Genomic DNA, 23,576 nt, shown 5'->3' with positions numbered 1-23,576 from the left:
GGGGGTGCTAAGGAGGTGGGTTGAGCCTCGAGGGCCTGCCTGCCTGCCTGCCTGCCTGCCTGCCTGCCTGCCTTCCTTCCTTGCCAGGAAGTTGAAGAGCTGCTCCAGTGTCAGTCAGTCAGTCAGTCGGAGGAAGAAGATGACGACGCCCAACATGTTGTTGCCTTGGCTCCTACTGGCAATCGTCTCTGCTGAAGGTCAGAAAGCCAAGCAATTTGCTCTTGTTGTTGTTCTTCATCTTGTCCTTTTTCATGCTATTTGGGGCAAAGCGGAACTTGCCTTGAAACGCAAAGCACAACAAATGTTTGTTTGCTCGTTTGTTTGATTTGTTCTTTCCACCCGTAATGTACGGAATCTTTGCCTCTTTTATGGGTAACTTTGTGCTCGTTCAAGTGTGTCAAAGTCAGCTCTGGATCAAAGTATTGACTAGGCACATTTGGAGACAGGGCGGGCGGGCGGGCGGCCGGCCGGCCGGCCGGCCAGTCTACTGATTGATGCTACGTGGGCGGAACTACGTACCTGCTTTCTGGGTGTGGTAGCGGCTATTGTTAGCATGTGAACATTTAGATTCTTATTTTTGGGAAAATAACACTTGACATTTGGACCATCTTGACCATTTTCCTCATCCTGATGAGGACAGCACAATTTCTTCCTCTTTCTTTTCTTTTCCAGACGCACACACACACGCACGTTACTTCCCGACTGCTGACAGACGTTAAAGTCAAAGGTTTCACTTCTGTTTTTTCTCCCCATCTTGTGAAACTCAACCGTCGTGTTCACCAAAAAACAAAACAAAAAAAATCATTCCCAATCATCTCAAAGACTAAAAAGTTGATCACTTAGTACGGATCTGCTGATCACGCTTTTGTCTTTTTTCTAGACTTCTCCCCGCCGTCCATCGGGCTGAACTCGGACCCCGTGCGGGACGGGTCCGAGGCGGTTTTGACCGCAGGCTCGGCTTTCAGCCTAAGTTGTCACGGCAACGCGTCGTTGCAGTGGTCCAGCACGGCGCTTCGTTCGGCGTCGTCGGAGCGCGCCGGCGTGCTGGAGGTGCGGCGTGCCCTGCCCAGACACACGGGAACGTACCGCTGCTCCTACGCCGAACGTCACCTCCGCCACCTGGGCGCCTCGGTTCACCTGTACGTCAAAGGTGAGCCGCCGCCGCCACCAGGTCAGCGATTCCTTTTCCCCGGCCCTCAGGAGAGGTCACGGCCCTTTGCCTGTCCTCCCTCAGATCCGTCCGACCCGTCCAGCGTCTTCGTCACGCCCCGCCACACCCCCGAAGTCCGGGAGGGTGACGACTTCCTGTTCCGTTGTTTGCCCACCGACCCGTCACTCGGCAACCTCACCCTCCGGTCGGAGGAGGAGCGGGACGGCGGGCTGGCCGGGGCTCTGCCCGCGGGCATGAACGTGAGCGTGAATCCTCGTGCGGGAGTGCTCATACACAAAGTGGAGACGAAATTCAACGGGCGCTACGTCTGCGCTGCCTGGAACAACAACAGCAACAAACGCGTGACATCTGACACGCTGCACCTCATTGTCTCGCCACGTAAGGTTTGGGGGTCGAGTACCTCTCCACTGTCTCCCTCATTTGCCTACTTGCCGCCATTCTGGCTCCCAGGCCTTCTTTCGACATCTTGCCTGTCTAGCGCTCATTGACTTATGTCGTATTTGTCTCTGGCCTATATAGGACAGCGCCATCCTCCCAAGGTGTGGCTGAATCAGACGGACTTTTTGCGTCTGGAGGGAGAGGTTTTTGCGGTGACGTGTGCGACGAGTAACCCCTCCCTCATCTACAACGTCTCTTGGACATACCCTAATGTAGAGGTGAGACCTGCTCTCTCGACCCGCTTTTCTTTCTTTTGTCGCACATTGACGCCCGCCCGCGCGGCCGGCCTACAGGCTCCCGACACGACGCTGAAGCGGCATTATGTCGGCGAGCGCTCTTACCTGAACAACACGCTGAGCGTCGGCGCCGTCGGTCGACAGCACAGCGGACGCTACACCTGTACGGCGAGCAACGAGGCCGGCGACGCCACGGCGACGGCCAGCCTCCGCGTCTTGGGTGAGCCTAAAACTGGCACCTCAACTCGGGTGAGCCGTGTTGATTCCACATGCGCTCGTTCTCGCTGCCAGACGCTCCCTTCCTGACTGCCTTGCTGGAGCGCCGTACGACAGCCACGGGTGGTGCCAATGTCAGCGACTGGGAATTGCTGGCTAACTTTAGCGTGGACGCCACGGAGGTTTCCCAAGTTCACAGCAGCACAGTGGACGTGCTCGCGGGTGGAGACCTGAGTTTGACAGTCACCGTGGAAGCGTACCCGCCGCTCCGGAGCCTCCGATGGACCTGGCCCACGCCCGGGAACGGCCGCCGGGAGCGCACGCAGAGCCACGCGGCCCATGGCTACAGGTTAGCGTGAGCCCGCCCCGTTTTTACTACTCGGTGTCCGCTCCGCTGCACGTCTTACTCGCGCCTCGATTGGAATCAATTCGGACGATGAGCAAAGTTTCCGTCGGCAGATCCCGAGCCAGCCTGGTTCTACGCCGCGTGCGCGACCAAGAGAAAGGGCTCTACACGCTACGCTATGCTAACGGCCTCGTTAGCGGTTCCTTCGACTTTGACCTGCGAGTTCTTCGTGAGCAATCTTTCCTTCATCTTTCCCATTCCGGCCGGGCGCCACCGTTGATGTGACGCTTTGTTTAGGAGCTCCGAGCGGAGTCATCACGATGGAGAACGGCACCCTGACCTGCAGCGGTTCGGGTTTCCCGCCGCCCACCGTCTTGTGGTCGCGATGCGGCGGCCTGGTCAACACGTATGTCGAAACGGCGGGCGGTCGCGGCGTCTCCGTCGCTTGGCTCGTCGGCGACACTCCACTTTCCTCGCGCAGGTGCGGTGACGTCGGGGAGCCTCAGCCCGGTGATGTCGTCACGCAAGAGGGGGAGGTGCTGACCAAAAGCCTGCCCCTGCCCCCGGCGCCGGCTGATGACGTCACCATCGAGTGCGTGGCCATCAACAGCGTGGGACGCTCGCAAGATGTCTTCTTCCTGCGTAGGTTTTTGCTTCTCTTGTTCATTGGGGAGGCTTCTTTGACCAACCACAGAGCTTGCGTCCACCACTCCCGTTTCAGGTTCTGCAGGTTCTGGCAGCGGGAACGTTTTGACGACGTCCCTGGCGACGGCCTCGGCGGGCGTGGGCCTGCTCCTCTTGCTTGTGGTCTTCCTCGTCTGCAGGATCAGACGGGTTTGTAGCTGGCCGTGGAGGCGCTTTCGTCCCCCGTGCTCGTCTTCATCCTCTTTCCTCTCCTCTTCCTTTTGCTCCTTCTCTCCGCTTTCTTTGTCTGCCTCCTGCTTTCCTCTTGCTTTTGCTCCTCCTCTCCACTTTCTTTCTCCGCCTCCTGCTTTCCTCTGCCTTTTGATCCTCCTCTCCATTTTCCTTCCCCGCCTCCTCCTCCTTTTGCTCCTCCTCTCCATTTTCTTTCCTCTTTTTGCTCCTTCTCACACTTCATCTCCTGCTTGTCTTTCTTTTCGTAGCAACCCAAGTACGAGATCCGTTGGAAGATCGTGGAGAGTTGCTACGGCAACAACTACACATTTGTGGACCCCGGCCTGCTGCCGTACAACAACCTCAAGTGGGAGTTTCCCAGAGACAAGCTCCGCCTGGGTAAACTTTGAGCTCCGCCCTCTGGCCTTGACCTTTGACCCCTCCCGTGGCCTTCTCTCCATCAGGGGGCGTGCTGGGCTCAGGGGCGTTCGGAAAGGTGGTGGAGGCCACGGCCTACGGCCTCGGCAGCCAGGACGAAACCCGCGTGGCCGTCAAGATGCTCAAACGTAAACGGCAACTGCACGACAAACACGACCCGTTCCGACTGCGCGTCAGTAACGACGACGTAGCGAGTACACGAGTGCCGCCGCGCGACCGACCGACCGACCGACCGACCGACCGACCGACCGACATGCACATCTTCACAGCACGGACACGACAACGCTACAAAAGTAGTCTGCAACCACAAGAACGCGGTGCCTTTGTGTGTGCAGCGAGCGCTCACTCCGAGGAGCGAGAGGCGCTAATGTGCGAGCTGAAGATTCTCAGCCACCTCGGTTACCACGACAACATCGTCAACCTGCTGGGAGCCTGCACTCGAGGAGGTTCGGTCCGGTCGGGTTCGGTCCGCCTCGCCTCGCCTCTCAGGAAGTTGTCTTCGCCTGACCTCAATGTCTCTCACAGGGCCCGTGCTGATGATCACTGAGTACTGTTTCCACGGCGACCTGCTCAACTTTCTGCGCGCGCGCGCTCACCACTTGGTGGCGGCTACGTTGAGTCCGGAGCCGGCTGAGCACGACGTCAAATACTCCAACGTCAGACTCCGGAGGTCAGACCTCCTTTTCTTCCTCTATTGCGTGTCACGTGCATGCATGTCATAATTGTAGTTTGTGTCCGTCCGTCCGTCCGTGTCTCTCTTGGTGTTGCAGTGACAGCGGGATCTCGTGTTGTTCCGAATATCAGGAAATGCAGCCAATCCTTTCCCACTCCGGTAAGACACACTCACTCACACACATGCAATTGTCACAAACACACAGGTTTAACACACATCAAATACACACGTGACCTGTGTGTGTGTGTGTGTGCGTGCGTGCGCGTGTGCCCTGCAGGTGTTGAGCGAAGCGCACGTCTGTGTATAAGTGACCTGATGAGGTTCTCGTACCAAGTGGCTCAGGGTTTGGACTTCCTCTCGACACGAAATGTAACGCGCACAAGCAAAGGCTGCGCTGCGCTGCACTGCACTGGTCTGCGCTGCACCGGTCTGCGCTGCACCGGTCTGCGCTGCACCGGTCTGCGCTGCACCGGTCTGCGCTGCACCGGTCTGCGCTGCACTGGTCTGCGCTATGGTGGCTTCACGTCCGCGCCTTTGTCAGTGTATCCACAGAGACGTGGCGGCGAGGAACGTCTTGCTGACCGACCGCCACGTTGCCAAAATCTGCGACTTTGGTTTGGCGCGAGACATACGCAATGACGACAGCTACATCGTACAAGGAAATGTCAGTGGACGCAACTCCCACGCAACACAAACACACAACTCGTAGACGTCTACTGCAAAACAACACGACCCTTGCTTGCCGTGTGTGCGGACAGGCGCGCCTGCCCGTCAAGTGGATGTCCCCCGAGAGCATCTTCCAGTGCGTGTACACGGTGCAGAGCGACGTTTGGTCTTACGGCGTCCTGCTGTGGGAAATCTTCTCCCTGGGTAATGGCGCCGCGCCGGCGCTCCTCATCGTGGCGTCACGTGACCTCTGACCTCTGGCTGCCTCCCTGTCTCCCTCAGGGAAGAGCCCTTACCCCAACGTCGCCGTGGATACCAAATTCTACAGGATGATCAAGGACGGCGGCCACATGGAGCGGCCCGACTTCGCCCCGCCGCAAATGTGAGGGCCCCACTCGCCCGCCGACAGACGGACGCAGAGCGCTTGACGGCCCGCCTCTCCTTTGCAGGTACCGGCTGATGACATCGTGTTGGAGTTTGGAGCCGAGCGAACGGCCAACCTTCAAGATGATCGCTCGGCTCATCGAAAGGCTCCTCCCCTCCGCCGCCAAGGCGGCTCCGAGCGAGCAGGTGAGCCCGCCGCCCTCGCGCGCGTCTCGACCGATACTCGCAACGTTTGCCACTTTTCTCTTTGCCGCTCAAGGCCACGTACAAAAACATCGACGAGCGCGAGGAAGACGAAGGGAGCGAGGAAGAGGCGGGCGGGGGCGGGAGCGGACGCTCCGCCAAGGGTGACGAGCAAGGTGACTGTCACCGTGCAGCCAGCGCTTTGGTCTTTCTTCGGGACGCCCAGCGCGTCTTTGGTCCTCGCGCCATCACCGCGTGTGTCTTTCTTGCCTCAGGGGGCGGCGAGGAACCTGAAGACTCCAAAAAGATGGCCACTGTGACAAGCAACATTTACCAGCTGTCCTGATGCACGCGTCCGCTCGGCCGCCACCAAGATTTCTTTAGCCGTCACCGGCGATCGGGTGCTTCGTCGGTTGCCAAACGTCAAAGGCCGACCGACCCGCTCGGAGACTCGATGAATTTTGCATCGATCTTTTGCACCGTTTTGCACCATAGCGACTCCTGACTTATCTCATGCCACTCCTGCTAAGCCAAGTTGCTGCTGTGGCATCATCCCGTAAAAGGCGTTCTTCTGCCATGACGTGCGGTGCTACTTATTCGCTCGCTAAAGGACGCATGCAGCCACATCTGCCCCCTCCTGAAAAAAACAAAAAGACCATTGTAAAAAAACGACATTGTACCGCTTTGCAGACGTTACACGTGCGCTACTGCCCTTCGCAAGTGCAGATTGACAAGTGTGTGGCTTTTTACAGCATGGGTGCAGTACCGCCTCGCGCCACAAGGCGTAAGGGTGCGCTGAGCTACATTGGATGAATATGCATCATCATTTAAAGCAACAAGAAGAGACCGAGGGGGCCTCCCACTAAGCCCTGAGCGCTCCTGGTCAGTTCTTGTTAGTGAAACTTGAACCGACCTGCATGCTGCATCCTTTCGCTCATGGATGGCCTTCCTTTGGCATTGTATGTTAGCATGGCCCTATTGGGCTGGACGGTGTGCCGCTCGCTCGGCCTTTAAAAAGACAACGTTGGTGTTCCTGCATCGCAACATTTCAACTGAGAGTGACAAATAAAGCCACTTTGCCTCCTTAAGCGCTCACGTGTCTGCAGCCGGAGGGAGGTTTATTGCCGGACGCCCGTTTGCGCCCCTTGTCCTCTCGTACTTTACAGCCGCATTAATAACGCTATCAGAAATGATGTGACACTTTTACTGCCGCCGTACCTTCCATTCGCACGAAAACCCAATATATCGTGTCAGCGCACGCGCGTGAGCACTGCTTATCAATATTTTCTGCTCAATGATAAAAAGTGCCCATATCTTCTCTTAGGCTCCAAACATTTGGAAGGGAAAAAAGCTGAAGGTAAGCCGTCGCTTCACACCTTACTCCTTGGAATGTCTTCACTGGTGCAAGCGATACCTTCTTCACTCGCTCATTTTTTGTCACTCATTTACTGATTCGCTCGGACGGGAATTTGTTGATCTGTGCACTCGTTCACTGATTTATTCCGTCTCTCATTTCTCATCTCATGTTCATGACTTCACTTTACAGACTCGTCTATTTACGTCGTCATTTTGGAGGTCATTGGTGGCTTTCTGAATCCATTTCCAGTGCGTGCTCACTTGGGTTCTTCTTGAGATCCATTCATTGAATAAACGATTGTCACCCACTCGCACATAGGTATTTTTCAACCATGGTTGTCGGTTCAGTCGATGTCCGTCGTCCCGCCAGCCGTGCCGGCCGCACGTCTGTCTGTCTGTCTGTCTGTCTGTCTGTCTCCCTTCTGCGGCGCGCCCGATCCAAATCCTTGTCGGCCTGACCGTTTCACTCGGCCAAAAGAGGGAGGGAGGGAGGACGGACATGCCTGGCCTCTGCCACTGTTGCTCGGTCACTCACTCGCTTCTTTATTTGTCAATTGGTTCAGGTGCTTATGCTGTACTTGTTCATTTGTTCCTCCGTTCGCTAGCTGGGCAGACGCTCCGATTGTGAGAGCTCGGGTAACCCAGGTCATTGAATCTGTCAAGCCTCACTCTGTCGAGGTGTGAAGTGATCCATCAAGGATGCGAGGGCGCGGCGGTTGTTCTCCCTTCCCTTTCCTGCTGGTGGCGCTGTGCGTGGTGCTGCTGTGCTGCGCGGTGCTGACGGCGCTGATGTGGACGCACTCGTCGCCGCCGGGTGAGCGCCTCACTTCCATCATCCTCGCCATACATGATACGAAGGGGAATTTGCCGCCCTTGTGCGGCGCCATTTTGGTGCGTGTTGTGAATCGAGGGGTTGCTTTGCTGCCATCTTGAGGCATCGACCGGCAATTACGCCACTTTTTATGATTACTCGTATTGATTTCTGTCGTCGGCTAACGAGAGGCACGTGCGCGTGTTACCAGAGGCGGAGGTGCATCCAGTCACGTGTCCCCCGTCCCACACTTCCTGCGAACGCTCGTCCACGTGCGTCCACGTTGACCGGCTGTGCGACGGCATCGACGACTGCGCCGACGCTTCCGACGAAGACGCCGCTCGCTGCGGTCGGTGCCTTACCTTCCACCTCGCTTAAGTCTTAAGATTTTGTCGTTGCGACAAGCTCGTCGTACTGTTTCCGTAGCAACGACCTGTGACGGACAGTTCGCACTGCACGGCCCAACGGGATGGTTTGCCTCTTCCGCAAACAGCAGCTTCTGTCGCTGGATCATCAGGTCCAAAAAGCAGGCTTTGGAAACTTTCCACAATTGGTTAGCAGACAATCATTGCCTAACCCTAACCGTAAATGTTTTTTTTTGTTTTTGGGTGTGTGTGTTTTTGTTTTTTTTATTGTTTCCTTCAGGGTCCAAAGGGGATTTTCTGTTCGGGTCAACTTCCACAAGTTTGAAAACCGAGAAAATGTCCATATCGTGAGACTTTACGAAGGGCTTGGTCCCGAGAAGAAGATGGCAGGTCAGGAGGCCCTACAGCAGTACCTAGTCAGGTCTTGGGTCAGGTTCTCGATCCGATCCAGGTTAAGATTCCTATCAAGTCATGTTTTAGGTCCTTGATCAGGTCAAAAGGCAGAAGATTTGGATCAAGTTATGGATCAGAGTAAGGTCCTGGTCAAGACTTGAATTAGGTCTAGCTCGATCTGGTCGAGGGCATGCCCTCGCCCAAGCTCCTGGCCCGGTCCTATATCGGATCTTGACTCACGTCCAGTTGAGAAAGAACCGGTCCCGAATTGATATCATTCATTCTTCAATTGCAGCCGAGCTCTCGGGCTCCACCCCTCCCGAGACTGTGTGGCTTCTGACGGCCCGATCCACGATTGAGTTTTTCTCAGACAATTTGGAAGATGCGTCGGGATTCAACGCCACCTTCCGTGCCAGCGACCTCTCGAAACTGTCAGGTGCTCACACCGCTACGTACCTCTGAGCCACCGTGGCAAAAGCAGTGTTAGTATGTTGTTGTTGTTGCTGCTGCTGTTTTTCAGATTCGGAGAAGCTTTCCTGCACATTTGAGCACGGCTTTTGCTTCTGGAGGCAGGAACACGAAGACGACGGTGACTGGCTTCGGAGCAGAGGCGCCACATTTCCGCCGCTCAGTGGCCCAAGCATAGATCACACGCTAGGAAACGGGTCGGGTGAGTGCTCTTGATCAGACCGAGATCAAGTCCTGGTCAGGTTTCAGATCAGGTACGATATCAGCTTCTCGAGTCAGTTTGCAGGATGGCTTCCTCGATTGTATCTTTCATCAAGTTTCGGTCAGGTGCCGCTGTGGTCTTGAATCAGGTATCGGCCCATGTCCTAGAACGGCTATTAGATCATGACAGGTCCTGGTCAGATCTTAAGGTCATAGGGTTAAGGTCTTGGATTTGGCGCCACATACATACATTTTGGGATCAGAAATAGAATCAGGTAGAGAGAGGCCCTTGATCAGCTCTTTTATCGGGTCTCGGTAAGGTCCCGAGTTGGCATCTTTGCGCCGCGTTAGCATGGTATTAGCCTAGTTCTAATCGCGTGTTTGCTGACTCAGGTTTCTACTTGATCACCCCTCTGAGTCCTGGCCAATGGCTGAAGACTTTCAGGATCTACAGCCTGCCTCTAACTGGGCCCAATCAGACAATGTGCCTTGGCTTTTGGTAAATGGCACAAACTAACAAGGAAATGGTTGACGGGTGTAAAACTCAATTCGTGCGTACGCCTCTTTTGGGCGGTGTGGGCTGATTTGAAGGTATCACATGTTTGGGGAAGACGTCCACCGTCTTCAACTGTCGCTACGTGACGCATATTCAGGCGGCGTGGACGCGGTGGTATTCCGCAGGGACGGGAACTATGGTGACCACTGGAACTACGGACAAGTGCTCCTCAACTCTACCACTGACACTCAGGTGGATCAAGTGACTCAAACTGATTTGAAGCCTGATATCAAAATAGACTTGACTGAATTTTCCAAATAATTTCAAAAGCTGATTTTTAAATCGCCTTTAACCCATTTAAAGACTTCAAACTACAATTCAGACTGATTCAACAAAAGTGATTTAGCTCTGCTTATACTCCTAATGATTTTCATTGATTTGAAGGAGAATTCCAACTGAGTTCAAACGAATAAGAAGCTGTTTTTCCCAAATGGATTGGCGACTTCTTTCCGAGTGCTTTCGAGCTGCTTCGATCGTGACCCCCAACTGGTTTCAGACTGACCCGACTCCAATCGATGTGTGCAGATTGTGTTTGAAGCTCTGAAGAAAGGCGGGATGAGAAATGACATTGCGTTGGATGACATCACTTTGATGCCCCAGCCTTGCGGGCCCGCCCCTCCGGAACCCACCTTAGTGCCCACTCCGGCACCTGTCCCCACCGTGTCGGGTAAGCACCGCGCCCACTCTCCCGGGCCGTAATTGCTACGCCGAGCGAGCGAGCGACTCTGCCCTCTCTTGTCTGGTTCGTTCTAACGTCAGCTGACTGCGGCGGTCCTTTTGACGTGTGGGAGCCAAACTCCACCTTCAGTTCACCAAATTACCCGCAAGCCTACGGGAACGGAGCTCGCTGTGAGAATTCTCGGCCGGCTTTGTTGATTGATTGTTGATCAAAGCGGCCTGACGTCTGCCGTGGTCATCCTTTACTCCCGCAGGCGTGTGGACGCTCCACGCTCTGCCAGGTCGAAACATCCACGTCCACTTCCTAGACTTTGATGTCGAAGACAACTACGACGTAGTGGAGCTGCGTGACGGGGTGGGGCCTAACTCTACCTTACTGGGTGAGTCTCGTACGTCTCACGACTAGGGTGGCACGTTGGCCTAACTGAAGAAATGAAGTGGGAATGCTTCCAGGATGCGGCTCTCTCCTACACGCTAGTGAGGAGACGGCAATGGACTGACTGTACGGCTAATTCCTAATATCAAGATGTGCGCTCTGTCCCCTTGCTTCGCGTAGCCGTTCTCACGGGGAGCGGCGGCGCCGCCCGAGACTTGTTCTCAACACGCAATCGGGTGACCGTCTGGTTCTTCACGGACAGCTCGGGTAACGGACGGGGATTCAAAGCCAACTTTACCTCCGGGGTTGGCCTGGGGTCTTCAGGTGAGGTCCGCCGCCACCGACATGAAGTTGCGGAGACGCGCCGCCGCATGTCCGTACGTGTGCTCGTGTGGCCGAAGCAGAACCGTGCGCCGCGGAGCAGTTCCAATGTGACACGGGCAGCTGTATCCATGGAAAGCGTCAGTGCGACGGGAGGGTGGACTGCGCCGACGCTTCCGACGAAGCCAACTGTGGTGAGGACATCCCGGATCACGCAAAGCGGGACTCGGTCACGTCGAGCAAAATGTACTTGACGCAGACGAGCGCTTTCAGTCGTGTTGCAGGAGGACGCCTCCGGTCGTCTCCGCTTTCAGATGGCCTCCTCTCAGTACGCGGTGTGCGGAGACACCTGGACCCCGCGCCTGTCTGTCTTCATCTGTCAGTACTTGGGATACAGGTAGACTGTAGCACCTGAGCGGTCAGCGCCTCGGATACAGCTTGACTACTTGAGTAAGATGCAGGGGATTCAAAGGCGACTTGAGTTGAATTATTTCTTCGATTTATGTATTTCTCGATTGATACTATTTTTCGGAACTACCTGACCTGGACCTGACCGATACGTAGCGACCAATCTGGAGTACTGGTAGGACCTGACCTGTCAGTACTTGGGATACAGCGCTAATTGGGACGCTACCCAGTCAAGTCAGTCAGCACCTGGGACACAGGAAGACCAAGTCAAGGCTCCGATTTGTCACTGCAAATACAAGTTGACTACCCATAGCCGTCGTCCAGGTCGGGGGTGTCCACGCTGCTGCCCGCCGTGCCGGGAGATTCACCTTTCGCCAGCGTCGAGGTCACCGCTAACGGAAGTCTGGAATCCAGCGTGAGGTACGCAAGGACTTGGGAGAGTGCGTCTTTGTCAAACGCGTCAACGAACGCTTGACGTCATTTCCAACCGGAGTCGATTGTTTTTGGTTTTGCAGCGAGCGTTGCGTGAGCCACCGCGTGGTTTCCCTCCGCTGTGACAATCAGCGTGAGTAAGTCGCCAGCCTTCATCTAAGTCACTCGCGGCGCATTGCACTTGTCGCCTTTTTTTTCAGCATGCGGCCTTCGTCTCGTCACCAGCGACACTGTCGACCAATCGGCAGATGGTAAGAGCGGGAAACTGCAGTGAACATTTGCAAAGTCACATACGTAGTATTTGTGTTTCTTCCTTCCGGGGGAAAAAAAAAAAACAAAAAACACACACACACACCCACACTTCACCCTTCTTACGCTGTTGCTATTTCCAACCTGATTTAGCGTTTGCTGTTTTTTGTTTTGTTTTTTCAAATAAGGGGAGGTCCGAGTGGTGGGTGGGTCGGACGCCGCCAAAGGGGCGTGGCCGTGGATGGTGTCGCTGCACTGGAACGGTCGCCACGTGTGCGGTGCCGCTTTGCTCGGTCGCCGTTGGCTGCTGACTGCCGCCCACTGCGTGTACGGGTGGGTGAGAGCGCCGAGCTGACCGTAGCCAGGTGTGACGGTACGGTACGGTGGAGCTGACGACGCCGCGTCTTTGGCAGGAAGGAGCGCCCACTGGGCCGCTGGTCGGCCAAGTTGGGTCTTCGGGCTCAGAGCCAGGCCGGTGCCGTGCACTCGTTCCAAATTGATGCCGTGATCATCAACCCGCACTACAACAGAGTCAGCAAAGAGGCCGACATTGCCATGATGCACCTGAGCACGCCCGCCAACTTCACTGGTAGTATTTTGACACGCCCGCCTGCATCCTGTTCCGAGAAATCGCACACGCACATTCTGAATCTGTGTGTGTGCGTGCGCGTGCGTACGTGCATGCGTTTGTTTGTGCACAGATCTGATCCAGCCAGTGTGTTTGCCTGAAAACGCTGGAGAGTTGACAGCTGAAAAGAAATGTTGGATTGCCGGATGGGGGAGGCAGGCTGAGGAGGGTCCGTCACCTGTCTATCTGTCCGCCTGTCTGTCTTGCTACCTGTTTGTCTACATGTGTGTGTCTGTTGCACAGGTTCTCTTCCAGACATTCTGCAGGAGGCCAAGGTTCCCCTGGTGAGCCAGGTCTCGTGCCAGCGCGCCTTGCCCGAGTACACCATCACGTCCAAAATGCTGTGCGCGGGCTTCCCAGAGGGCGGAGTGGACTCGTGTCAGGTGATCACCATCCACCCGAAACCTGCCCGCAAGACACTTGACAAGATGTGTGACTTCTTCACACAGGGCGACTCTGGCGGCCCGCTTATGTGTGAGGAGGAAGGACACTGGACTCTGATTGGTCTGTTTTTGGTTTTCTGTTTCTCAACTTACGCTTGGAATCAAGTTAACTGTGCGATCGATGGGTCTCTGACAGGTGTCACGTCCTTTGGGATGGGTTGCGGTCGGCCCGAACGACCCGGCGTTTACGCTAGAGTCTCGGCCTTTGTCTCCTGGATGGCAGAAACGCGACGCTCCTGGTCACCATCATGATCATCCACCTCCTCTTCCTCTCCAGCCACTCTACTTTCACCTCCCCTTTCTTTTTTCTTCTCTTCTTCTACTTTGTCCTCTCCTTCTTTTTCTACGACTCCTCAACTTCCTCCTCTCCTCGTCTTCCTTGAACTCCTCTGCCCCCCCCACTGTGGAGGCCGTGACTATCGATGACATCATCCAGCTCGAGCTGCTCCGATTGGCCGCAGTGCAAATTCCATGTGCACAAAGTTATTTTATCACGTTACTGTGTTGGTTCTCGCTAACTTTGACTGCGTGGCCGGCCGTACGAAGACACTGACTCTCTCTCGAAGCTCTCGCACACACGAGTGCGTGGGTGGAGTCAGGAGGACTCGACTGTCGCGTGAGCGCACGCACACACACATCTTCACGCACACACAGCGAGAGTCAGCCGAGACGCCAGTACATGAAGATATGAACGCACGAAGCCGAGAAGATATGAAGACATGAAGACATGGACTTGCTAGTGTGCGCGGTGTTCGTTGTATTTGTGGGCGTCTCTCCCGTCAGCACTCGCAGCACAGGTAACCGCAAATACTAGCAGCAGAACTGCTAATATTGTCATTGAACGTACTTGACGCCTCCATTTGACACGACGATAGAATATACTTGACTGAGCGAGCGTATAGAACTTTTGTGCTTGGTTCATTCATTCGTGCCAATATGTGTACTGATTGGCGGATGATGTCATAAAAATGATGTTAAACGTGTGCTGCAGTATCTTCTGTCGTGAACTTGAAAAGTCTGACGAGGCCCTAGAGGATGCGTTATTTTATTTTTTTTAATAGCTTCAACTATTTCCAAGATCTTTAGATCAGGTTCATCATACAGCACAGCCTATGGAATTAGTATCGTATGCTATTACGTGGATGGAGTTGGTCGTCGGTTGTCCTGTTTCCAGCGCATAACAATTTCCATCAGTGGCGTCCCCAATCTGCTCTAATAAGAACCAAGATGGAATCATCGTAGCGTTCCAACAAGTTTCCATGCCGCAAATCACGTGCTGGAAAGTGTGTCTGTGACAGCTGGAAAAGTTACCAATGAGCGGATTGATTGATTAAGTTTGTCGTTTGAACGCGTCTTCGTCGACCGATGAGGTGAAGGATTGTGTTTCTCATAAAAAGAAAAAAGTACGTACTCATTCCCTGAGGCGATGGATTTGTTTTCTCAGATTCCCTCCATGAGGTTTTGTCCGAGTTCAGCGTGGTTCGCCCAGTCAGAACCGACTCGCTGGGCCGCTTCCTGTCGGTGTCACTCTCTGCCCAGTCTCCGCCGCCGCGCAGCAAAAGACAGGCCCCCCGGCGCGAGACACCATGGACATCGGACTCGGAGCTCTTCTACAACGTGACTGTGTTTGGACAGGAGATGCACCTGCGGCTGCGTGCCAACCTCCGCCTGGTGGCCCCGCACGCCACCATGGAGTGGTGGCAGGAGTCGGAACCAAAGCGCTCGGAGCCAATCGGGGACACGGGCTGCCTCTACACGGGGGGCGTGTCCAACATGGAGGACTCGAGCGTTGCCCTTAGCAACTGCGACGGACTGGTGAGTGGCGCTCATCTCATGGCATCAATGACATTCTGTTACTCGACAGACTGCTCAGTTATCAAGTCCAGCGCGGCGGGGTGCTCATCTGTCTCTCGATCATACACCAGCTGACGCCACGTTGCACTTATCTCACGGACTCATTTCGACACGAGCAGGCAGACAAGCAAACCATCAGTGAAGCCACCTGTGGCCGGCCGGCCGGCCGCTCGAATCATGGCTTTGACCAAAGTGACAAAAAAAGATTTGGGTCATTTCAGTAAAGAGTGGGCTCCACGCACGCATTCTATTTTGTGTGTTCCTCGGCTGGGAAGCGATGGAGTCAAAATGCCAGATAACTAAGATGTAAGGAATGGGTGGGAGGGAGGGAGGGAGGGAGGCAGGCTGTAAAAAGCAGCAGCGGCCGGCCACGTGCACGCTGCCTGCACGCTGCCTGCACACTGCCTTCACACTGCTTGCACACTGGCGGGCTGCGCACGGAGACCTTTTCAATGTCTGGCTGCTCAGAGTGCAGCTGTGATGGGATCCAGATGTCGCGGAAAGATGAGACTTGTCGAAAGGAATGAGCTGCACAAACACTCGCACGGGAAGGACTTCATTCGTACTCGCACTCCCTCTTATTTGGAAAGCCGTCTTCTTTGCAAACTTCCCGTTGCTCGCGACACCTTCCTATCCGCTCCGCTCCGCTCTGCTCTGCTCCTATCCTATGCTATGTTATGCTATCTTATCTTATCTTATCCTGTTCTGTTCTCCACAACCGCATTCCTTCACCCACTGCATCTGCAGTTTAGATGATCTCAAGACCCCCAGTGGACATTTAGTAGCGCCTCGGTAGCTCTCGGGCGATAAATCTCAAGACATCCAGTAGCTCCTCGGAAGCGCTTTGTTACACCTTTTGTCGATGCAGAGTAGCTCTTCAGTGGATAGCAGTAGACTTTTCGGATCACAAGGACGTCCGTGTTTTCGGGCTCTTCAGTAAATTCTGCACTTCCAAACTAAAACCCAAGTCAAGTGGACCTTTAGTACATAAATGCTCAGTATACCCTCAGTACACTTTTGGTCAACCACGAAGCACGTCGTAGATCATCTGGAGATCTGCAGTTGATCTTCATTATTGGTGAGACCTTCAGTGATACTGCTTCTGTAGTAAATGGCCTTCAGTAGATTGTCAGTAGATCATTGGACGCTCTTAATTGCTTCAATTCTGCCTTGGGTACAGTAGTTCCCGTGTCAAACTCCACTCGTCAATGGTGCACGTGTACGTGTGGGCAGGCCGGGGTGATTCGAACGAGGGAAGCGGACTTTTTCATTGAGCCCTTGTATCGCGGGGGGCCGGCAGGCCAGGGCCGACTTGACGACGGGGAAGGAGGACGACCGCACATCGTTTATCCCTCGTCCGCTATCGTCAAGTCCGACCGACGGGGCCTCCATCAAAGCGCTGACTTCCAGCGAGGTCAGGAGACTGCTTCTTCATCGGCATCCGATGTCACCTTGGCATTCGCTGACCATTTTGACGATGTCTTCAGGACCTCTCTTAGGTTTCCCGGATCTGCCGAGGTCCGAGTCTGCCTCAGGCTGGCGGCAGCGGCGGCGGCGGCGCTACATCAAAGAGGCAGATATTTTCAACATAGAGGTAACGAACGTCACGCTCCTTCGCGGCCTGTCGGTCCCAAGACTCAACCTGCCGACTCCGCAGGTCCTGCTCGCCGTAGATTATTCTGTACTTCTTTTCCACGGACAACAACAGGTCCAGAAATATCTCCTCACCTTCATGAACATCGTAAGTGGACGCACCAGTCACGTACATACACTACGTGCTCGTCAAAAGTTTGTCTCCAGTCACCAGTAACCTTCAACCAAGTCCCGAGTTGTTGTGACAAAGCAGGTCCCAAAATAAAACATTTCTTGTCAAAGCACAACATGTCGCACACCACGGTATGGTGAAAATGCTCCTCAACGGCAAGACCTGTCAAGTTGCCTGGTGCAAGTCTGCAAGTCCTGTCTTATGATGACCAAGTCAAGAGGAGTCTGTCATGAATGACTGTAGGTCCTCAAATCAGCACCTTAAATCAAGTCCCCCATGTCTGATTTTAGCCTAACGTTCTGAGGTAATACTTCTAGAAGTTGAGTGGAAGCGGAAGCAGATCCTTCAGCATTGGGACCCATGTGTTGCAGGTTAACGAGATCTATCAAGACCAGTCTCTCGGTGCCAACATCAACGTTGTTCTGGTGCGAATCGTCATGCTGTCTCCGTCCAAGGTACCAGAAATATGATGGCTCATGGATACTTGTGATACTGAGAGGTCATTCCTCTAGTCCCAGGAGCTCATCTCGGTGGGCAATGCCCAGAAAAGCCTGGAGAACGTGTGCGGCTGGTCTTACATCCAGCAGAGGGAGCAAAACCCCAACCAGCAGCATGACCACCTGGTCTACCTGAGCAGACGGGAGTTTGGACCCGCCGGCATGCTAGGTACTGCCTAGCGCTAAGCGCCAGCCTACTTTGCTAATATGAGGCAACAAAGTGAGCCAGTGCTAATGCACACTGCTAACAGAAGACGAATGATGCTTATGTGAGCACTCCTACAACGACCAAGCAAGCGCTAAAACAAGCTTGAGCGCTGCTGGCGCTAATGCTCCCTATGCTAATAGTAGCGCTACGTGTGCGCAGGCTACGCTCCTGTCACAGGGATGTGCAAGATGCACCAGAGCTGCGTTCTGGTCTTCGAGGACGGTTTCTCGTCAGCTTTCGTGGCAGCGCATGAAATCGGACACGTGTGAGGCACACAAAGACGCAAGCGCAAAAACGAGGGCGACGCCCCGTCTGTCCGCCCGCCCGCCGCCGCTTTGCCCTCGCTGCTGCAGCGTGTCGCCGCTCGCTCACGCAGGTTGGGAATGGAGCACGACGGTGAAGCCAACGAGTGCGACGACGACGTGTCCGTGGGCAGCATCATGTCGCCGCAAGTGGAGGCCACGTTCTACCGCTACCACTGGTCCAGATGCAGCTGGAGCGAGCTGCACAAGTACCTGCAGTAAGACTTTTGCCGTCTGTCCCTTTCTGGTCCCCTTCCTTTCCACTTGCCGTTCACCGGCCGGCCCGCCACTTTATTTTGCCTGCTCCCTGTCCACTTGTCCTCCCTTTCTGTTGAGTTCCTTTTTCCCATTTCTTGTCTCCTTCCGTCCCCACGTCACAAGTATTTGTCTTTCCCCGGTTAGTACGTACGACTGTCTCCGAGACGACCCGTTCAGCCCTGATTGGCCGACTCCGCCCCTTTTGCCAGGGTTCGAGTACTCCATGGAGCAGCAGTGCAACTTTGATTTTGGTCCAGGATACGGAAGTTGCACCGCTGTAAGTCTTGATTTGCGCCTTTTTCCAAGGTCTCTGTTGACTTCTTTTGGTATCATTGTGTTTGTTTTGCTGCTGAGGAGGAGGAGGGAGGGTGCTGGTCCATGCTTAAGTGGTGATCCATGCTGGTGTGTTTGTTTGTTTGTTGCCGTCAGTATCCCAACCCACAGCCTTGCCAGCAGCTGTGGTGCAGCGACTACAACCATCCTTTGTTCTGCAGATCCACGAAAGGTCCGCCTCTGGACGGGACGCCGTGCGGACCCGGCATGGTGAGCGAGCGCAGCGCCCCGCCCCGCTGGGCCGGCGCCCTGCCGTTGCTCTCGCTCCCGACGACTCCGTCTGCGTGACGCACGTCTCTGTCCGTCTTCCTCAGCACTGCTTCAAAGGCTTCTGTATCACACTGACGGCTAACCTCCTGAGACAAGACGGCGGCTGGAGCTCGTGGAGCGCCTACACCGGCTGCTCCAGGACCTGCGGGGGCGGCGTCCGGATCCGCTCCAGGAGCTGCGATAGTCCAGCGTGAGTGAGGTTGTGTTGGGAATCACTCCCGATGGTCTGTATGGTGCACCGCCCACCGTATGGTGAGCTGGGTATCTCAAAGGAATTCCTACTTGACTTTTAGTCCAATCCTAGTGGAGCCACTAGGGCTCTGGGGACCGACCGACCGACCGACCGAATGAACACGTAGACGCTTCCTGTTGCTGTGTCCAGGCCGGCCAACGGGGGGCGAGTCTGCTTTGGAAACTCTTTTGAGTTCCAACTGTGCAACCAACAAAAGCAGTGTCCGCCCACGACTGACTTCAGGTGAGCGAGGAGAGTCAAACGGCCGTGTGCTCGACTCGATGGGGCGAGCCCTCTCATTTCTCCGTGTCCGTATTGACTCGAGCGCAACTCGGCTGCTGCGGTCGTCTCGGAGAAAAAAAGACTTTGCTTACGTAATTGCTATCGACTCCATGAGCTGACCTGGAACCGCTTGACGTCTGGATTGACTCGGGGTGCCTTGGAATGTAAATTGTTGAATGACGGGAATGATTTCATGACCACCAGGGACTTGAGTGTCATGAGTTGGACTGACCTATAATGAAAGTAGTAACTTGTAAGGAATCGATGAAGCAACCCCACTGCAGTGGCTCGGCATGGCGGCGGGGAAACAATGTCCTGGAATGACTTGACACGTGGTGTGTTTCAGGGCGGAGCAGTGTAGCGCCTGGGACCACGCTTTGGAATACCAGGGAAAAAAACATCACTGGCTGCCTGTGGAACACAGCGACCGTAACTACACACGCACATGTGCACACAATTGGATGAGCATGCCTAGCTTGCCTGCTTAGCTTGCCTGCCTGCCTGCCACATGTTGAAGTCATCAGGCAGTCATTTGCAAATGTACTTTTGGTTGCTCAGACTGAAAATGTCTCCCTCAAAATGTCCCGCTGACCCCACGTCCCGCTCGTGATCTGTTGGCCACACCATATCGCCCGCTCTCATTGGCCAAGTCGTGACGCCTTTCTCTCTCTCTCTCTCTCGCTCTCGCTCTCGCTCTCGCTCTCGCTCTCTCTCTCTCTCTCTCTCTCTCTCTCTCTCTCTCTCTCTCTCTCTCTCTCTCTCTCTCTCTCTCTCTCTCTCTCTCTCTCTCTCTCTCTCTCTCTCTCTCTCTCTCTCTCTCTCTCTCTCTCTCTCTCGCACGCACGCTTTTTGCCTCCCTCCCGTCTCGCTCGACGTGTCTCTGGGCGGCTGCGTTCCATCAGCTGACGAGCGATGCAACCTGTTCTGTCGCTCCAACGAGACGGGGGCCCTGGTTTCCATGAAGAGAGCGGTGCACGACGGGACGCTGTGCTCCTACGACGACGCCTACAGCGTGTGCGTCCGAGGAGAGTGCGAGGTGCCTATTTGTGACGCTCCTGGTGATGGTTGCTCGTCTCATCATCTCATCTCCCTTTCCTCACCTGCATTCCTCCTCCTTTGCTGGCAGCACGTAGGTTGTGACGGCGAGATCGCGTCGGACCGCCAGGAGGACCGCTGCGGTGTGTGCGGTGGAGATCGCTCCACTTGTCGTGTGATCAAGGGAAACTTCAGTCGCAGCGCCAACAAAACAGGTGACTCCGCCCGACCCAGCACCTGCTCGGGGGAGTCGTCGACTGAAAACACGTACCGGTGCAAACAAAGCAGTCGTTTGAGCCATCATATCAATGGTGTCAGGACGCACGCGTCGCTTTTCATACCCCGTGCCATCGGTCGCGAGCCGTGTCGTCCTACTTTGTGCGTCTGGCTTATAGCTCTAACGCTTGCGCTTTCTCGTCTTGGATTTCCACACGCTTTGCCTACCGCTGGACAAATAATACGGCGGGCGGCCTAGGTTACCTGAAGATCCTGGAGATTCCTCGAGGAGCGCGACACCTCCTGGTGCAACAGTTCAGGAGGACCCCTCACGTCCTCGGTAGGAGGCGGCGGCACCGCCTTAGCTCCGGCCGACCCGCGTGTCCCGCCACCCGGGTCACCTCGAGTTTCTCGGTGTCGCAGCGCTCAAGAACCAGGAGAGCGGTCGCCTGTTCCTGAACGGCGAGGGCGCCGAGCCGACGTCCCGCACGCTGGTGGAGATGGGCGTGGCCTGGCAGTACACGCACAGCACGGTGCAGGAGGCGGTGCGGACCGAGGGCCCCCTCAAGTACGGTGTGGTCATCCTGGTGAGCGCTCAGCGTAACGTTGCGCAAAAGTGCCAGCCACTTTTCGGACGCGTTGAAAAAAAGTGCTGCCGCTACTCAATGGGTTCACTCGCTGTTTAGCGGCGTCTTGAGAAACACCGCTTTTGCTCTCTTCGGCAGCTCCGTTCCCACGGCGACGCCAAGGTGACGGTGTCTTACAAGTTTGTGATCCAGGACCACCTGCGCTCTTCGCTGGAGTCCAACCTGGTGCAGGAGGACGCCATCTTTTACGAGTGGGCGCTCAAGCAGTGGTCTGTGTGCTCCAAGTCGTGCGGCGGAGGTAAAGCAGGGCTCGCCCCCACCCGCTTGCCGTGGATGTGGAGCACCGCTTGACTCCTCCGCCTCCGCTCGCCAGGGAAACAGTACACGCGCTTCGGATGCCGACGGAAGGCCGACGGGGTGATGGTTCAGAGAACCTTCTGCTCCAACATCAGCAAGCCGAGAGCTATCACACGCAGTTGCAACCTCGACGTCTGCAGCCCGCCACGGTAAGGTCGCAAATGGTGTCGCTCCGCTGGTCTTGGCGGGAACGCTCCAGTGGTTACCGTAGCAACGTCAGACACTCGTCAGAGCATCAAACACTCGGTGAGCCCCGTTGTGTACACACGACGGACGCCCTTTCTGCTCCCAACCAATCAGTTGGATGACCGGTGGCTGGGAGGCATGCAGCGCCTCCTGTGGCCTAAGCGGGTGGCAGCGTCGCTGGGTGGGCTGCCAGCTGGTCTCTGTCGGCGGGCGGCGGCTTTCCGTCAACAGCGAACTCTGCCAGGACCGCCGGCCGGACGCCAAGCGGCCCTGCAACCGCTTCTTGTGCCCAGCGGTGTGGCGGGCCGGGCCCTGGACGCCGGTAAGGCGGGCTCAGGGAAAGCGGGCTCACAGTTGGTAGCGGTGACGCAGGTTCTGTGTCGCAGTGTTCCGTGACCTGCGGCGACGGCACGCAGGAGCGTCGGGTGGCCTGCGTGCGGCCCGAGGGCTCTCCGGAAGGCTCTCTGGAAGGCTCTTCGGAAGGCTCTCCGGAAGGCTCTTCGGGGGACTGCGGCAGCCTGGTCCCGCCCATTGCTAACCGCACATGTCGTGCGCCACCCTGTGGCGGTAAGCGTGCCTGACGTGTCGCGCAGCGTGTGCAGGCGTGGAAGTGCGCCGGCGCTACCTTGACTTCAAAGTGGAATTGATTCCCTGATCACAGGTGGGAAGTCAAATCCTAGCCCAGGTACTTCTGAGTGACAAGTTGGAGCACTCCTTTGTACTTTTAATTGAGCTAGTATGTAGTATATTTTGTAAAGAAGCAGATACCTATGTATTTTTGATATGTACTCCAAACTCAAACTGCACAGGCACATCTGCAAAGGCGGACAGACCCGATTTTGTTTTTCTCCCGCAGGTGACCCGAAGAGCTTCATGGTCCAGTGGCTGTCCAGATCCAATACGGACGGCGCGCCGGCTAAGACCGCCTCAAGTAGCGCAAACTCTTTCCACTCACTGTTGCTCTTCCAGTAGTGCTAGGCTGTCATGACGCTTGCGGGTGGGTTGTGTCTCCAGGGCAGCGTTGCCGTGGCGACCGGTCGGCATTTTGTCGCATGGAGTCGCTCAGTCGCTACTGTGCCAACGTGGCCTACAGACAAATGTGCTGCAAGTCCTGCGGCAACTTCAGGTGACCCGCAAGCGCGCTGCCATCGCGCACCTTTATATGCATCGTCAGCTTTCAAACGTATTGATACGTGAGCTTCTTAAGTGTCTGCGTGTTTGTTTCCACATGCTCATAATGCTCTTTGTGTTGTTTTTTTAGCATGTCCACCTCAGTGATGCCACAGCCAAGCTCCTCCCCCACCAGCAGTGCTTGGACCATGACTCCGTCCCCCAGCACGACCGACTTTATTTACGTGGACTACGACGACGAGGAGTATGCCGCCTCCCGGGACGCCGCCGAGATGGCCACGCCTACACCCGTGCCGCTGGTTTTCCTCACTGAGCCTACGCCCACTGTTGCTACGGTAACCTCTGTTGCCACTGCAACCGCCGCCGGTCAAATGTCCCTGACTCCGCCCCTCAGGACGACAGATGATGTCATCACCGCCGGCGGGAAGAGCCCCTCCGCCGACGAACGTTGGTCTCCCTTTCCGCCGACGTCTCCGAAGATGGCAAAGGACTCGGGGGGCGAGGTTACCTACGGCATTGTGGGATTGGACGGCGATGGGACGAGGGCCTCGCAGAGCCGCTTTGTGCCCCGGGGTCGCCCCATCCGGGAGCGGACGCAAAACAAACGTATCCAGGAGCTTTTGAACGAGAAGCTGCAGTGGCCCGGACGCCGCCAAAAACATGGTGCCTTGTAGGACGCCTTTCTGGAGAGTGGCAGACATTCGCCGTGCTTGTTTCTGTCAGTCCAATAAAGTCTCAACTCTTCCTGCTCAAGTCAATAACATCATCACCA

At 55.6% G+C, this 23,576-nt stretch overlaps 3 protein-coding genes across 5 annotated transcripts; all 3 read left to right on the top strand.

Moving 5' to 3' along the window:
* The first annotated feature begins 23 nt into the window (after positions 1–23).
* csf1rb (colony stimulating factor 1 receptor, b) lies at positions 24–6,694 on the top strand. The gene is made up of 22 exons (XM_049742072.2): positions 24–197; positions 881–1,150; positions 1,235–1,549; positions 1,691–1,827; positions 1,903–2,065; positions 2,137–2,410; positions 2,521–2,636; positions 2,705–2,813; positions 2,889–3,049; positions 3,129–3,241; positions 3,532–3,661; positions 3,727–3,828; positions 4,036–4,146; positions 4,226–4,370; positions 4,471–4,532; positions 4,651–4,742; positions 4,915–5,037; positions 5,132–5,243; positions 5,322–5,421; positions 5,489–5,609; positions 5,683–5,782; positions 5,882–6,694. The coding sequence occupies exons 1-22, from the start codon at positions 140–142 to the stop codon at positions 5,950–5,952; spliced, it is 2,985 nt and encodes a 994-aa protein (XP_049598029.1). The 5' UTR covers positions 24–139; the 3' UTR covers positions 5,953–6,694.
* Positions 6,695–6,853: 159 nt separating this feature from the next.
* tmprss15 (transmembrane serine protease 15) lies at positions 6,854–14,274 on the top strand. 2 transcript variants are annotated; one of them, XM_049742073.1, is made up of 23 exons: positions 6,854–7,776; positions 7,985–8,122; positions 8,200–8,290; positions 8,419–8,528; positions 8,827–8,967; positions 9,052–9,201; positions 9,594–9,699; positions 9,792–9,948; positions 10,282–10,423; positions 10,516–10,605; positions 10,689–10,814; positions 10,991–11,134; positions 11,215–11,325; positions 11,405–11,528; positions 11,864–11,959; positions 12,055–12,104; positions 12,172–12,222; positions 12,409–12,553; positions 12,634–12,809; positions 12,922–13,017; positions 13,092–13,231; positions 13,298–13,352; positions 13,428–14,274. In XM_049742073.1, the coding sequence occupies exons 1-23, from the start codon at positions 7,662–7,664 to the stop codon at positions 13,541–13,543; spliced, it is 2,670 nt and encodes an 889-aa protein (XP_049598030.1). In that variant the 5' UTR covers positions 6,854–7,661; the 3' UTR covers positions 13,544–14,274. The 2 variants fall into 2 exon arrangements, 1 of the variants encoding a protein (XP_049598030.1); XR_007486217.1 differs by lacking the exons at positions 13,092–13,231; positions 13,298–13,352; positions 13,428–14,274 and having other exon boundaries at positions 12,055–12,108.
* LOC125981959 (A disintegrin and metalloproteinase with thrombospondin motifs 2) lies at positions 13,568–23,557 on the top strand. 2 transcript variants are annotated; one of them, XM_049742059.2, is made up of 25 exons: positions 13,568–14,088; positions 14,736–15,106; positions 16,379–16,559; positions 16,633–16,739; positions 16,803–16,886; positions 17,282–17,365; positions 17,423–17,576; positions 17,775–17,880; positions 17,992–18,135; positions 18,320–18,452; positions 18,605–18,718; positions 18,823–18,968; positions 19,161–19,253; positions 19,639–19,721; positions 20,195–20,328; positions 20,419–20,542; positions 20,803–20,883; positions 20,967–21,130; positions 21,269–21,428; positions 21,504–21,636; positions 21,788–21,995; positions 22,060–22,240; positions 22,530–22,604; positions 22,688–22,799; positions 22,935–23,557. In XM_049742059.2, exons 1-25 carry the CDS (start codon positions 14,019–14,021, stop codon positions 23,476–23,478), a joined length of 3,786 nt encoding a protein of 1,261 aa, XP_049598016.1. In that variant the 5' UTR covers positions 13,568–14,018; the 3' UTR covers positions 23,479–23,557. The 2 variants fall into 2 exon arrangements, with proteins under 2 accessions (XP_049598016.1, XP_068509381.1); XM_068653280.1 differs by lacking the exon at positions 19,161–19,253.
* Positions 23,558–23,576: the final 19 nt, after the last annotated feature.

Source organism: Syngnathus scovelli, chromosome 15 (assembly GCF_024217435.2).
Source record: "Syngnathus scovelli strain Florida chromosome 15, RoL_Ssco_1.2, whole genome shotgun sequence".
In the NCBI taxonomy this organism is placed as follows: domain Eukaryota; kingdom Metazoa; phylum Chordata; class Actinopteri; order Syngnathiformes; family Syngnathidae; genus Syngnathus; species Syngnathus scovelli.
This window is presented reverse-complemented; position numbering and strand designations above follow the sequence as displayed.